Consider the following 13,610-nt stretch of genomic DNA (forward strand, 5'->3'; position numbering starts at 1 on the left):
AACAACCCTGAGATTTCACCTCACACCAGTGAGAATGGCTAAGATCAAAAACTCAGGTGACAGCAGATGCTGGCAAGGATGTGGAGAAAGAGGAACACTCCTCCATTGTTGCTGGGATTGCAGACTGGTACAACCATTCTGGAAATCAGTCTGGAGGTTCCTCAGAAAATTGGACATTGAACTGCCTGAGGATCCAGCTATACCTCTCTTTGGCATATACCCAAAAGATGCCCCAACATATAAAAAAGACACGTGCTCCACTATGTCCATCGCAGCCGTATTTATAATAGCCAGAAGCTAGAAAGAACCCAGATGCCCTTCAACAGAGGAATGGATACAGAAAATGTGGTACATCTACACAATGGAATATTACTCAAGTATCAAAAACAATGACTTTATGAAATTCGTAGGCATATGGTTGGAACTGGAAAATATCATCCTGAGTGAGCTAACCCAATCACAGAAAGACATACATGGTATGCACTCATTGATAAGTGGCTATTAGCCCAAATGCTTGAATTACCCTAGATGCCTAGAACAAATGAAACTCAAGACGGATGATCAAAATGTGAATGCTTCACTCCTTCTCTAAAAGGGGAACAAGAATACCCTTGGCAGGGAAGAGAGAGGCAAAGATTAAAACAGAGACTGAAGGAACACCCAATCAGAGCCTGCCCCACATGTGGCCCATACATATACAGCCACCCATATAGACAAGATGGATGAAGCAAAGAAGTGCAGACCGACAGGAGCCGGATGTAGATTGCTCCTGAGAGACACAGGCAGAATACAGCAAATACAGAGGCGAATGCCAGCAGCAAACCACTGAACTGAGAATAGGACCCCCATTGAAGGAATCAGAGAAAGAACTGGAAGAGCTTGAAGGGGCTCGAGACCCCATATGCACAACAATGCCAAGCAACCAGAGCTTCCAGGGACTAAGCCACTACCTAAAGACTATACATGAACTGACCCTGGACTCTGACCTCATAGGTAGCAATGAATATCCTAGTAAGAGCACCAGTGGAAGGGGAAGCCCTGGGTCCTGCTAAGACTGAACCGCCAGTGAACTAGACTGTTGGGGGGAGGGCGGCAATGGGGGGAGGGTGGGGAGGGGAACACCCATAAGGAAAGGGAGGGGGGAGGGGGATGTTTGCCCGGAAACTGGGAAAGGGAATAACACTCGAAATGTATATAAAAAATACTCAAGTTAATTAAAATAAATAAATAAATAAAATAAAATAAAATAAAAAGAATAGAAGACAGGAAATAATCAAAGCCAGGATTGAAATCAACCATGGAAAAATGAAAAGAATTATACTAAGAATCAACAAAACCAGGAGCTGGTTTCTTGAGAAGATTAATAAAATAGATAAACCCTTAGCCTGACTGACAAGAGGGCACATAGACAGAATCCAAATTAACAAAATCATAAAAGAAAATGGAGAAATAACAACAGACTCTGAGGAAATTCAAAAAATCATCAGAAAATATGACAAAACCCGATATTCAACAACACTGAAAAATCTGAAGGAAATGGAAATTTTTCTAGACAAATACCAGATACCAAAGTTAAATCAGGACAGATAAACCATGTTAAACAATCCCCTAATTCCTTAAGAAAAAGGTGCAAAATTCTATCAGACCTTCATAGAAGACATCATACCAATACTGCCCCACTATTCCACAAAATAGAAATAGACTGGGCACTATCAAATTCCTTCTATGAAGCCACAATTATCCTTATAACTAAACCACACAAAGACCCAACTTAGAAAGAGAACTTCAGACAGATTTCCCTTATGAATATGGATGTAAAAAAAATAAATAAAATTCTCACAAACCAAATCTAAGAGGATATCAAAACCATCATCCAAATACTGGCACGAGACCGATAGCCAACAAGTACCGTAAGGGAAAGTTGAAAAGAACTTTGAAGACAGAGTTCAAGAGGGCATGAAACCGTTAAGAGAATTATTTATTTTGTGTCTATGAGAGTACACTGTGACTGTCTTCAGACACACCAGAGGAAGGCCTCATCCCATTACCGATGGTTGTGTGCCACCATGTGCTTGCTGGGGATTGAAAACTCAGGACCTCTGGAGGAGCGGCCAGGGCTCTAAACCGCTGAGGCATCTCTCCAGCCCTCTTTTTCCAGTTTGAAATAAGCCTCCATGGTGACCAGACTGCCTTGGGGTAATCAGAATGGAGGCCAGAACCAGTCTTTTTTATGACGCACTGAGACTACATACCAGCCGATTTGGAGAAAAAGATGTCCCTCTCCTTCCCTTCCTCCCTCCCTCCCTCCCTCCCTCCCTCCTTGACCCATTTTCCCTCTTCCCCTATACACTCAATAAATTTAAAGTAAATAAAAAAAAAAAACCATCATCCAACATGACCAAGTGTGCTTCATCCCAGGGATGCAGAAATGGTTCAATAAACAGAAATCCATCAACTATATCCTATATAAAAAATTAAAAGAAAAAAACACATGCACATTTCATTAGATGCTGAGAAAATATTTGACAAAATTCAATACCCCTTCATAATAAAAGTCCTAGAAAGAATAGGAATTCAAAGCCCATACCTAAACATAGTAAAAGCCATATACAGCAAACCAGTTGCTAACATTAAACTAAATGGAGAGAAATTTGAAGAAATCCCACTAAAATCAGGGACTAGACAATGCTGCCCACTTTCTCCCTACCTAGCCAATATAGTTCTCGAAGTTATAGCCAGAGCAATCAGACAACAAATAGAGATGGAAGGAATACAGATAGGAAAGGAAGAAGTCAAAATATCACTATTTGCAGATGATATGATAGTATATTTAAGTGATCCCAAAAGTTCCACCAGAGAACTACTAAAACTGATAAACACCTTCAGAAAGGGGGCTGGGTATAAAATTAACTCAAATAAATTGGTAGCCTTCCTCTACACAAAAGACATAAAAGGCGAGAAAGAAATTAGGGAAACAACACCATTCATAATAGTCCCAAATGATATAAAATGCCTCAGTGTGACTTTAACCAAGCAAGTAAAAGATCTATACGATAAGAACTTCAAGCCTCTGAAGAAAGAAATTGAAGAAGATCTCATAAAAAACTCCCATTTTCATGGATTGGCAGGATTAATGTAGTAAAAATGGCCATTTTACCAAAACCGATCTACAGATTCAATGCAATTCCCATCAAAATACCAAACCAATTCTTCAGAGTTAGACAGAACAATTTGCAAATTCATCTGGAATAACAAAAAACCTAGGATAGCTAAAACTATCCTCAATAACAAAAGGTCTTCCAGGAGAATCACTAATCCTGAACTCAAGCAGCATTACAGAGCAATAGTGATAAAAACTGTATGGTGTTGGTACAGGGACAGACAGATAGACCAGTGGAATAGAATTGAAGACCCAGAAATGAATCCGCACACCTATGGTCACTTGATTTTTGACAAAGGAGACAAAACAATCCAGTGGGAAAAAATAGCATTTTCAGCAAATGGTTCTGATTCAACTGGAGGTCAGCATGTAGAAGAATGCAGATCGATCCATTTTTATCAATCTGTACAAAGCTTAAGTCCAAGTGGATCAAGGACCTCCACATCAAACCAGATACACTCAAATTAATAGTAGAAAAAGTGGGGAAGCATCTCGAACACATGGGCACTGGAGAAAATTTCCTGAACGAAATACCAATGGCTTATGCTCTAAGATCAAGAATCAACAAATTAGATCTCATAAAACTACAAGGCTTCTGTAAGGCAAAGGACACTATTGTTAGGACAAAAGGGCAACCAACAGATTGGGAAAAGATCTTTACCATTCCTACAACTGATAGAGGGCCCATATCCAAAATATACAAAGAACTCAAGAAGTTAGACGGCAGGGAGGCAATACCCTATTTAAAAATGGGGTTCAGAGCTAAACAAAGAATTCACAGCTGAGGAATGCCGAATGGCTGAGAAACACCTAAAGAAATGTTCAACATCTTTAGTCATAAGGGAAATGCAAATCAAAACAACCCTGAGATTCCACTTCACGCTAATCAGAATGGCTAAAATCAAAAATACCGGCAATAGCAGATGCTGGTGAGGATGTGGAGAAAGAGAGACACTCCTCCATTGTTGGTGGGATTGCAGACTGGTACAAACCATTCTGGAAATCAGTCTGGAGGTTCCTCAGAAAATTGGACATTGAACTGCCTGAGGACCCAGCTATACCTCTCTTGGGCATATACCCACAAGATGCTCCAACATATAACAAAAACACATGTTCCATTATGTTCATAGCAGCCATATTTATAATAGCCAGAAACTGGAAAGAACCCAGATGCCCTTCAACAAAGGAATGGATACAGAAAATGTGGTACATCTACACAATGGAATATTACTTAGCTATCAAAAACAATGACTTTATGAAATTCATAGGCAAATGGATGGAACTGGAAAATATCACCTGAGTGAGGTAAGCCAATCACAGAAAAACACACATGGTATGCACTCATTGATAAGTGGCTATTAGCCCAAATGCTTGAAAAACCCCAGACCCAGAGAAAACATGAAACTCAAAAAGGATGACCAAAATGCAGATGCTTCATTCCTTCTCTAAACGGGGAACAAGAATACCCTTGGGCGCTGATAGGGAGGCAAAGTTTAGAACAGAGGCTGAAGGAACGCCCAATCACCGCCTGCCCCACATATGGCCCATACATATGCAACCACCAAACTAGATAAGATGGGTGAAGCAAAGAAGTGCAGGCTGACAGGAACCGGATGTAGATCTCTCCTGAGAGACACAACCACAATACGACAAGTATATAGGCGAATGCCAGCAGCAAAAACTGAGACCGTGACCCCCCCCCCCTTGAAGGAATCAGAGAAAGGACTGAAAGAGATTGAAGGGGCATGATACCCCATATGAACAACAATGTCAACCAACCAGAGCTTCCAGGGACTAAGCCACTACCCAAAGACTATACATGGACTGACCCTGGGCTCCAACTGCATAGGTAGCAATGAACAGCCTAGTATGGGCACCACTGGAAGGGGAAGCCCTTGGTCCTGCCAAGACTGAAACCCCAGTGAATAGGATTATTGGGGGAAGGGTGGTAAGGGGAGGAGCATGGGGAGGGGAACACCCATATAGAAGGGGAAGGGGAGGCGTTAGGGGGATGTTTGCTTGGAAACCGGGAAAGGTAATAACAAATGAAATGTAAATAAAAAATAACCAATTTAATAAAGATGGAGAAAGGGGAAAAAAGAATAATTAGTTCTAAAAAAAAGAAGAAGAAGAAGAAGAATCATGGTCATATTCATACAGCGAAAACCTATATCCCAAAAAATTTAAAAAAAACCTGCAGACGTATTTGGATCAATATCCACAAGAAACTCTAGTAAACTTGGAGACGTGTCTCAAGAAACTCTAGTAAACATGGATAACTGCAGTCTACCCACGATCACATACTTTGTTGACTGAGCAGAAGGACTTAGGAAAATGATGATGGTAGGTGTTGGGCCAGAAGATGGCTCAGAACATAAGTGCCTGCTGCCAACCTAAGACCTGACTCTGATTCACAGGTCCACACTGTACAAGGGAAATGGATTACTGAAGTTTTATTCTGACCTCCATATATGTCCCTTGACTCACATGCACATATATAAACATACATAAAAACAAACAGTAAAAGATGAATAGAAATATGTTTCCATAAAATTGTAAATAAAACACAAATATTGAAGAAAAAAGAGAAATTTTAGTCCCCAATGGTAATGTGTCTTGTGAGACTATGAAGAAAAGGCTGTAAATCTCACTCCAAACTGATGAGCACAACAGGACCCTCCTCAGGGGCATCAAAATGTGGAAAAGAAGGAAATATTTCACATAAAAATGTGAAAAGAAAGAAGCAAAATGACAATTTAATTCTGTTCTGTGAGACGTTCCCACAAGTCTGCTACAATATGGTCTGACAGTGCTGTGCACAGGTGAAGCAGACACTGGTGGGCTGAGGAAATGTCGTCTGTGTAAGGCCTGATCGCAGAGTTCTACTGCCTGGCCTAGTCACAGCATTGAGGAAGTTAGAGCAGGGTGCCTGAGGAGGGCTGTTCCCCTTTCTGTAGGGCTGCTGAAAAATGACCAATCATGGGGACTGCCCTGCTTCCAGGGCCACACCCTGTTTCCAATCCCTTCAGAAAAGCTCTGTAGCTCTGCTCTCAAGCAGAGTTGCAGCCTCTGAGAGGAGATGCCATGACCTTCACCTTCACAGCCCTGCTCTGTCTTGGTGAGAAGTGAAGAGGAGGTGGGGATACTGAGGTCTAGAAATGAGCAGGGCCTGGAGCTCAGCACTCACCCATCAGGAAATCTCAGGGTCTCAGGCAATTCTGCAGAGGGGAGGACTTACTCAGTCTTACCTACAAATCTCTTACAAAGAACTCTCTTCCAGGACTGACTCTGGGCCTCTGGATCCCAGTGCTGACAGGTGAGTGTCTGCAGCTCTCCTGAAATGCTCTTCTCTTCGTATCCAGGAGCCATGTCTGGGCAGTGATGGTGGAAAACACCACATGTGTGTTATTCTGGGGGTAGCTGGAAGGTCACCCTGTTAAGGACTACAATCTGAGCATGTGTGTCCTGAGTCTTAGCTGCTCTGTTACTTGCAGGGTCCCTCCCTAAGCCTATCCTCAGAGTACAGCCAGATTCTGTGGTCTCAATGGGAACTACGGTGACCTTCATTTGTGAGGAGACCATTGGAGCCAAAGAGTCTGATCTCTATAGAAATGGAAACCTACAGAGAAGAGTTCCAAAGAACAATCAGAAGCCAACAAACAAGACTGAATTCTTATTTTTAAATGTAGGCCATCAAAATGCAGGGCAATATCACTGTTCCTACAAGTCTCAGGGTAAATCATCAGACTACAGTGAGCCCCTGGAGCTAGTGGTCACAGGTGAGTGAATACACAGGTCCCAAGGACTCTCAGATTTTGACTGTTTCCCTGTGTGGACATTTAACTGATTCCTCCTTCTCTCCTAGGAGCCTACTCGAAACCCAGCCTTTCAGTCCAGTCCAATCCTGTGGTGACCTCAGGAGGGTATGTCACCCTCAAATGTGAGCCCTCACATTATGATCACACATTGATTCTTACTGTAGAAGGATCTCAGAAACCCTCCTGGAGGCAGGAAACACAGTGTAACCACTACACTGGGAAGTGTCATGCCCTGTTCCCTGTGGGCCCTTTGACCTCCAACCAGAGGTGGATATTCAGATGCTACAGCTATGAAACTAACACACCACAAGTGTGGTCAGCTCCTAGTGAACCAGTGGAGCTCCTGGTGTCAGGTGAGGAACCCCAGCCTTTCCACAGAATGACATTCAGTGATACAGGTGCTCAGAGACTGCTTAGTATGTGCTGTATGTGAGGATTCAGGACTTTTTAGAACTTTCACACACAGCCAGGAAACACTGGGACCCAAAGTACAGAATCAAAGGCTGAGAGTGATAGCCAAGCCCAAGGTATAGAATAGAACGATGATTCTTCATGAGGTCTTCTGTTAGTCTGGATCAACTTCAGCATAATCCACTAGAGCTCAGGGAATCCAGAAGAACAGGGAGAGGAAGGATTGCAATAGCTAGAGTGGTTGAGGATACCAGGAGGAACATGGACCACAGGCTCAACTAAGCAGGAATCATAAGGGCTCACAGAGCCTTCATGGGTCTGCCTCAGGCCTGCTGCTGTGGCTGTTTTGAAATTTTGGTTTTTGTTCACTTGCTTGTTTGCTTGCTTGCTTGCCTGTTTTTTTGTTTGTTTGTTTGTTTGTTTTTGTTTTTGCTTTGCTTTGGTTTGGGTTTTTTGGTGTTTGGGGGATTCACTGTACAGTCATAGTTAACTGTCCTGGAACTCACTCTGTAGACCAAGCTCCCCTCCAACTCAGAGTTCCCTGCCTCTGCCTCCTGAGTGCTCTGATTCAATGTGGGTGCAACAACCACATGGCTTGCTTTAGTTTCTTCTTGGACTCCTAACAGTGGGAATGGAAATGTCTCTTCTACTTGCACCTACACGTGGGATCTTTTTTCTACCACTGGTTTGCCCTATCCAGTGTTAATATGGGGGTGCGTTCCTACTGTTCTGGCATCTTGTTCTGCCATGTTTAGTTGATATCAGTGGAAAACATTCTCTTCTCTGAAAGGAGACAGAGGAGCAGTGAACTTGGAGAACAGAAGAGGTGGAGAGAATTGTGTTATATTACGAAGGATGGAAGGATGGGAGGCTGTTTCCAGTGTATGGTATGAGAGAAGAACAATATTAAAAAGCAGCATCCACTGGTGGGACATTGTCTGTGCCACTTTCTAACCCAGCCATGTGCTTCTCTCCTACTTCTATGTAGGGAAACTGCAAAAACCAACCATCAAGGCTGAACCAGGCTCTGTGATGCACTCTGGAAGGGCCATGACCATCTGGTGTCAGGGGGACCTGGATGCAGAAATATATTTTCTGTATAAGGAGGGAAGCCACAATACACAGAGCACACAGACCCTACAACAGCCTGGGAACAAGGCCAAGTTCTTCATCCCTTCTGTGACACAAAGCCATGCAGGGCAATATGGCTGTTACTGTTACAGCTCAGCTGGTTGGTCAGAGCCCAGTGACACCCTGGAGCTGGTGGTGACAGGTAAGGAGACAGTCAGATTCTCATCACCAGGCTCTGCTCTCAGGAGTATTCCTTTCCCACAGAGTGGACCTAGAGAACATTGTGAATGTGTGAGAACATGTAACAGACTGCCTTTTTCTCCCCCAGGAATGTACAACTACTATCCACTCATGCTGTCAGGACTGCCCAGCCCTGTGGTGCCAGAGGGAGGGAACGTGACACTCCACTGTACCTCACTCCGAAACTATGATAAATTCATTCTCACCAAGGAAGATCAGAAGTTCACCAACTCACTAGACACAGAGTATATACCTTCTACTGGACAACACCAAGCCCTGTTTGTATTGGGACCCATGACCCCAAACTACTCAGGGACATTCAGATGTTATGGTTACTACAAGAATACCCCACAGTTGTGGTCAGTACCCAGTGAGCTCCTAAAAATACTCATCTCAGGTAAGTCCCCTCTGTCATTCTCCAATCATTTTCTGAGACCCTAAGCCCTTGCCATGTCATGCCCCTCTGTGGAGTTGCAGGTAGAGGAGGACCAAATGAGGAGCCTGTGTTCTCAAACACAGCCCTGCTGAGGGAAAAGTTGTGACATGTGCTGGGCAGGATGGGAGGGCAAAGACACTTGGTAAGAACCAAACCTCACTCCATAGCTCTCACCTTTCCTTTAGGACCATTGAGGAAGCCATCTCTGCTAAGTCATCAAGGACGTATACTAAATCCTGGAATGAGCCTCACACTGCAGTGTTACTCTGACATCAATTATGACAAATTTGCACTGTACAAAGAAGGGGGAGCTGACATCATACAGTCCTCTAGCCAGTGGACCAAGGCTGGCCTCTCCAAAGCCAACTTCACACTGGGATATGTAAACCACTCCACTGGAGGCCAATACAGATGCTATGGTGCACACAACCTCTCCTCTGAGTTGTCGGCCTCCAGTGACCCCCTGGACATCCTGATCACAGGTGAGGATCTATAGAGATTCAATCAGGTACCTAACCTCTGCTCAGGCTCTCATGGAGGATCCTAATAGCTGAGGGCTGGGATGAGGAACAGAGATCTTGAGGAGGAGCAAAGGCAGAGACAGATCAACGGGAAGTAAGCCCAGTCAGGTAAAAGAGACGGAGTTCAATGTTCTCAGGGTGAAAATGTGTGGTTTGAGCTGAGAACAAGGAAGCATGTCTTTCACCATCCCTCTTCTCTTTAGGACAGATTTATGACACACCTTCCCTCTCAGTGATGCCCAACTCCACAGTACACTCAGGAGAGAATGTGACCCTGATGTGTTGGTCAAAGTACTCTGTGGACACTTTCATTCTGTCAAAGGAGGGATCAGGCCAGCCACCCCTTCGACGAAAGTCAAAGTTCCAAGATCAACAGTACCAGTCAGAATTCTCCATGAGAGCTGTGACATCCAAGCTCTCGGGCACCTACAGGTGCTATGGTTCTCCCGACTCATCTCTCTACCTGTTGTCATTTGCCAGTGCCCCTGTGGAGCTCATAGTCTCAGGTAAGGTGGTGCTGACATCTCAGTGTCACCCACAAAGCATAAGAGATCTTTTGATTTGAGTGGGATTAAGAGGACAATATGAATGGATGGTCACAGGGCACAGTCCACAGCATAGAAATGGATAGAAGCAATAATCATTCCTGTAATGATCACTCTGTCTTAGGGAGCTTACAGAGCATATGTAGCACACACAACACAAAGAACATCCTCTTCTTGTTCTGTCTCATAGAATCCATCGAAGCCTCCAGCTGGCCAGCTAAAAGGTTCATCACAACAGCCAGTAAGTATTAGGCACCTCTTTATAGGGAGCATGCTACAAACACAGGCAGTCTAACAAACAGCTCTTATTAATCACAGTTCTCACTTCTGTCATTTGAGCTTGTGAGTATGAAAGAATAATAAAATGTCCCAAAGGACAAACCTTAGGCTGAGGCTTAACTGTTGGAATACAGAAGATAGCATCCAAACAGACTCATTTAGCCTCATCCTGGATGATCGGGCAGATGGGTAAGTTTATGAGCAAGGAACCCAGAAAGGCCCCTCTCCATGATTCCCCTAAAAAACAATATTTCACCCGCATAGAGTCAGGCCTAATGGGGCTAATATAGATTCTGTTCGCACATAGGCCCAGATAGGCTAGACCTAATTCTGGGATCAGGAGATTCTACTTGGAGAAGCGCTTCTCTCTCTGGGATGCTGTTCCTTTTCCTATAAATGAGAGAAGCCTAATTCACACGTCTTAGTTTTTTCTATGCTGGTGGTAGCTGTGACCTCTCCAGACTGAGGAAGTCTGCAAAACCTTACTCTGCAGTGAGTCTCATGAAAACATGCTGATGCATGGCAAGGGTGTGTCAAGTTGCCATGGCAGGGGATTCAGGCTCCTTCAGTCTTGCTCATGAGTCATAATTCTAGGACTCTGCAGAAGGTCTGTGACTCCAACCTCAGGAACATCTTCAGGTGCTATAGATACCTCCACTCATCTCTATACCTGCTGTCACAGAGCAGTGACTCTGCAGATTGGGGTCCCAGGTGAAGTTATCCAGATCTTTCTGAGCTGAATGGGTTTCTCAGCATTCTCCATTTACAACAAATATTAGCTAGCATAGGGTTTGAATGCTGGAGAGTGAGAGTCAGATGGGTATTTGTCCTCATAATGGTGGGGGGGGGGGCATTAACAGAATCATTCTGGAGATGAGCACTATTCTGCCTGCTAATGGAATGAAGACGAGTCATGGAGTTTGAAAGAGCATTTTTGAAAGGCAACAGACAGTTATAAGATCCTAAGCAGAAACTGGTCCACAGTGACAACATCATCTTCACACCCACAAATAAACAGTATTCACAGGATCTCTCTCATGCCCTTGCTCTCACTGCAGCCATAGACCACCCTACTTATAGGAGAGGACGTAGCCTTGGTGTAACAGTTACAATTGTTCTATACTATCCCTCTGTTTAAATCAGATTCAAACACATACATAATCCCTTCCAGACAAAATTCTCCATGAGGACTAGAACATAACAATTTTCACATTAAGGAAAATAAAATCCAACACTTGCAATCAAACCTATTGCATTAGGAAGTCTGAAACATTTCCTCCCAAGTTAAATAGAAGAAATGTATGATTCAGGCTTCATTTGAGAGGTGACAGCTAAGAATGCCCTCTGGTAGGCCTTGGTACACCTGTCTAAAAAAGAGAAGATTTTGGGATAGGATCTCCATGGACTCTCTTCCACTGATCCTTGAGTCTTCTAAAGTATAGGGGATCATCATCACTCTCTACTAACAGTGTGACACATCCTGTTGTCACAGTAATTATTATTTGTAAAGACAAGAATAGTAAGAGGTACATGTATAAGGCTTAGGTTCTATGCATAATGTAAGATAGCTGTGTTATGTGGAAAACTCTTAGATAAAATCCTAATAGCCTATCATTCACGCTCTTTCTGGTTTTTACACACACACACACACTTACACACACACACACACACACACACACACACACACAAACACACACACACACACTAGAGGAATGGTAAGATCAAGTTTGAAATGGAAGGGTCTAAATGTCACAAGGGAACCAACTCTCAGAAAAAGAAAAAAACCATATTGCTAATCAGAGTCTGCACAACCTCTAAAGGCCTCACCAGAAGAACCATACTAAGAAAATGGCCTTTTGTTGCTCAGAACAGTGACCTGCGGCCCACTATCTGAATGAATTGTCAATTTGTTCTACTCTGAATTTACTGGTATCACTGGTATGTCATAGGCTTTTTTATTAGCAAAATAGTCCTGAAGAATTTAGTAAGAATTAAGAGAGGGTACACAGGTACGCCACAGGGAAGGTTCATCCCAGAACTCCATGATTATGTATGGCAAGAATGATGGGCATCTACATTAAATGATTACGTGGAACTCAGAAGAAACACTAAGGTCTCTTAAGTACACACACATCCTACTCTTCTATTCTCAGGACTAGCTGAGACAATCTGTCCATCCTACAACATACGCAAACCTCAGACAATTGAATAAAGAGAAGTCCACCTCGTAGCATGGGAAAGAGTAGAATCTTATCCTCTTCAGGAAAACAAGGGCCCTGGAGGGATGTTTCATCCCTAACTTCTGTGACTTCTGTATCTAATACCACAGCTCCAGAAAACCAGGATCACACAATGGAGAATCTCATCAGGATGGGGATGGCTGTCCTGGTCCTCATAGTCCTTTCGATTCTAGCTGCTGTGGCCTGGCAAAGTCATAGACAGACCCACCACGCAGCTGGCAAATAATCTAAAGAGAAAGGACAGCTTTCAATGTTCTACACTCTGCGAAATGAATCTGATGATCCAAAATTTTCTGTCAGAAAAATGTGTTGTGATAGAAGTCCAGGGAGCAAAACTGTTTGGGGTTCTGAGGAAAGAAGTTTTATGATGAGGTGATTCCTTGGTGAACAAATATTTGTCCCTCACATACTGGGGGTCTTTGCTTCCTGAACCCACACTCTTCTGAAACTATGAAATAATAAAATATTCTGTCCCATCTGACTGGAATTTCTTTCAGCTATTGATTGTATTTTTTTAAGGGATTAACTCATTCACCTTTGAAGGCCTCTGTCATCTTTATAAATTGTATTTAGGGTCATTTCCTTGTTTGTTTTGTGCTTGTGTGTGTGTGTGTGTGTGTGTGTGTGTGTGTGTGTGTTATCTTAATGTCATCCGGTATGCCTGGGCTTAGGAGGAATAGGGTTAGTTGGTGTTCCTGGTGGCAGCAGGCCTCCTGGAAAGCATGCAGGGCTGTAGGGTGGGAATTTGGAGTATGCACTGTAGTTTATTGCTCTTTGCATTCAGCGGAGGTGGCAAGCCAAGGTTTGGTGGTAAGATGCTACCTGGTGTTCCTTAGGATTGCCGCCTGCTAAGTAAAGAGGAAGTGTTGTGGGTGCTACTATTTTTTAA

The 13,610-nt window shown here is 43.4% G+C and overlaps 1 protein-coding gene across 7 annotated transcripts; it reads left to right on the forward strand.

Moving 5' to 3' along the window:
* Positions 1-6,102: 6,102 nt before the first annotated feature.
* Positions 6,103-13,202, forward strand: Lilrb1 (leukocyte immunoglobulin like receptor B1). Of its 7 annotated transcripts, none has more exons than XR_010062963.1 (10): positions 6,103-6,278; positions 6,441-6,476; positions 6,655-6,939; positions 7,026-7,331; positions 8,378-8,662; positions 8,789-9,097; positions 9,322-9,618; positions 9,861-10,163; positions 10,393-10,670; positions 12,817-13,010. XR_010062963.1 is itself a non-coding variant. In XM_006228040.5 (10 exons), exons 1-10 carry the CDS (start codon positions 6,245-6,247, stop codon positions 12,691-12,693), a joined length of 1,965 nt encoding a protein of 654 aa, XP_006228102.1. In that variant the 5' UTR covers positions 6,103-6,244; the 3' UTR covers positions 12,694-13,202. The 7 variants fall into 7 exon arrangements, 6 of the variants coding, with proteins under 6 accessions (XP_006228102.1, XP_003748759.1, XP_006228104.1 ...); XM_006228040.5 differs by having other exon boundaries at positions 10,393-10,443; positions 12,635-13,202; XM_003748711.6 differs by having other exon boundaries at positions 10,393-10,443; positions 12,811-13,202.
* The last annotated feature ends 408 nt before the right edge of the window (positions 13,203-13,610 follow it).

The sequence above is a fragment of the Rattus norvegicus genome, chromosome 1, assembly GCF_036323735.1.
Source record: "Rattus norvegicus strain BN/NHsdMcwi chromosome 1, GRCr8, whole genome shotgun sequence".
In the NCBI taxonomy this organism is placed as follows: Eukaryota; Metazoa; Chordata; class Mammalia; order Rodentia; family Muridae; genus Rattus; species Rattus norvegicus.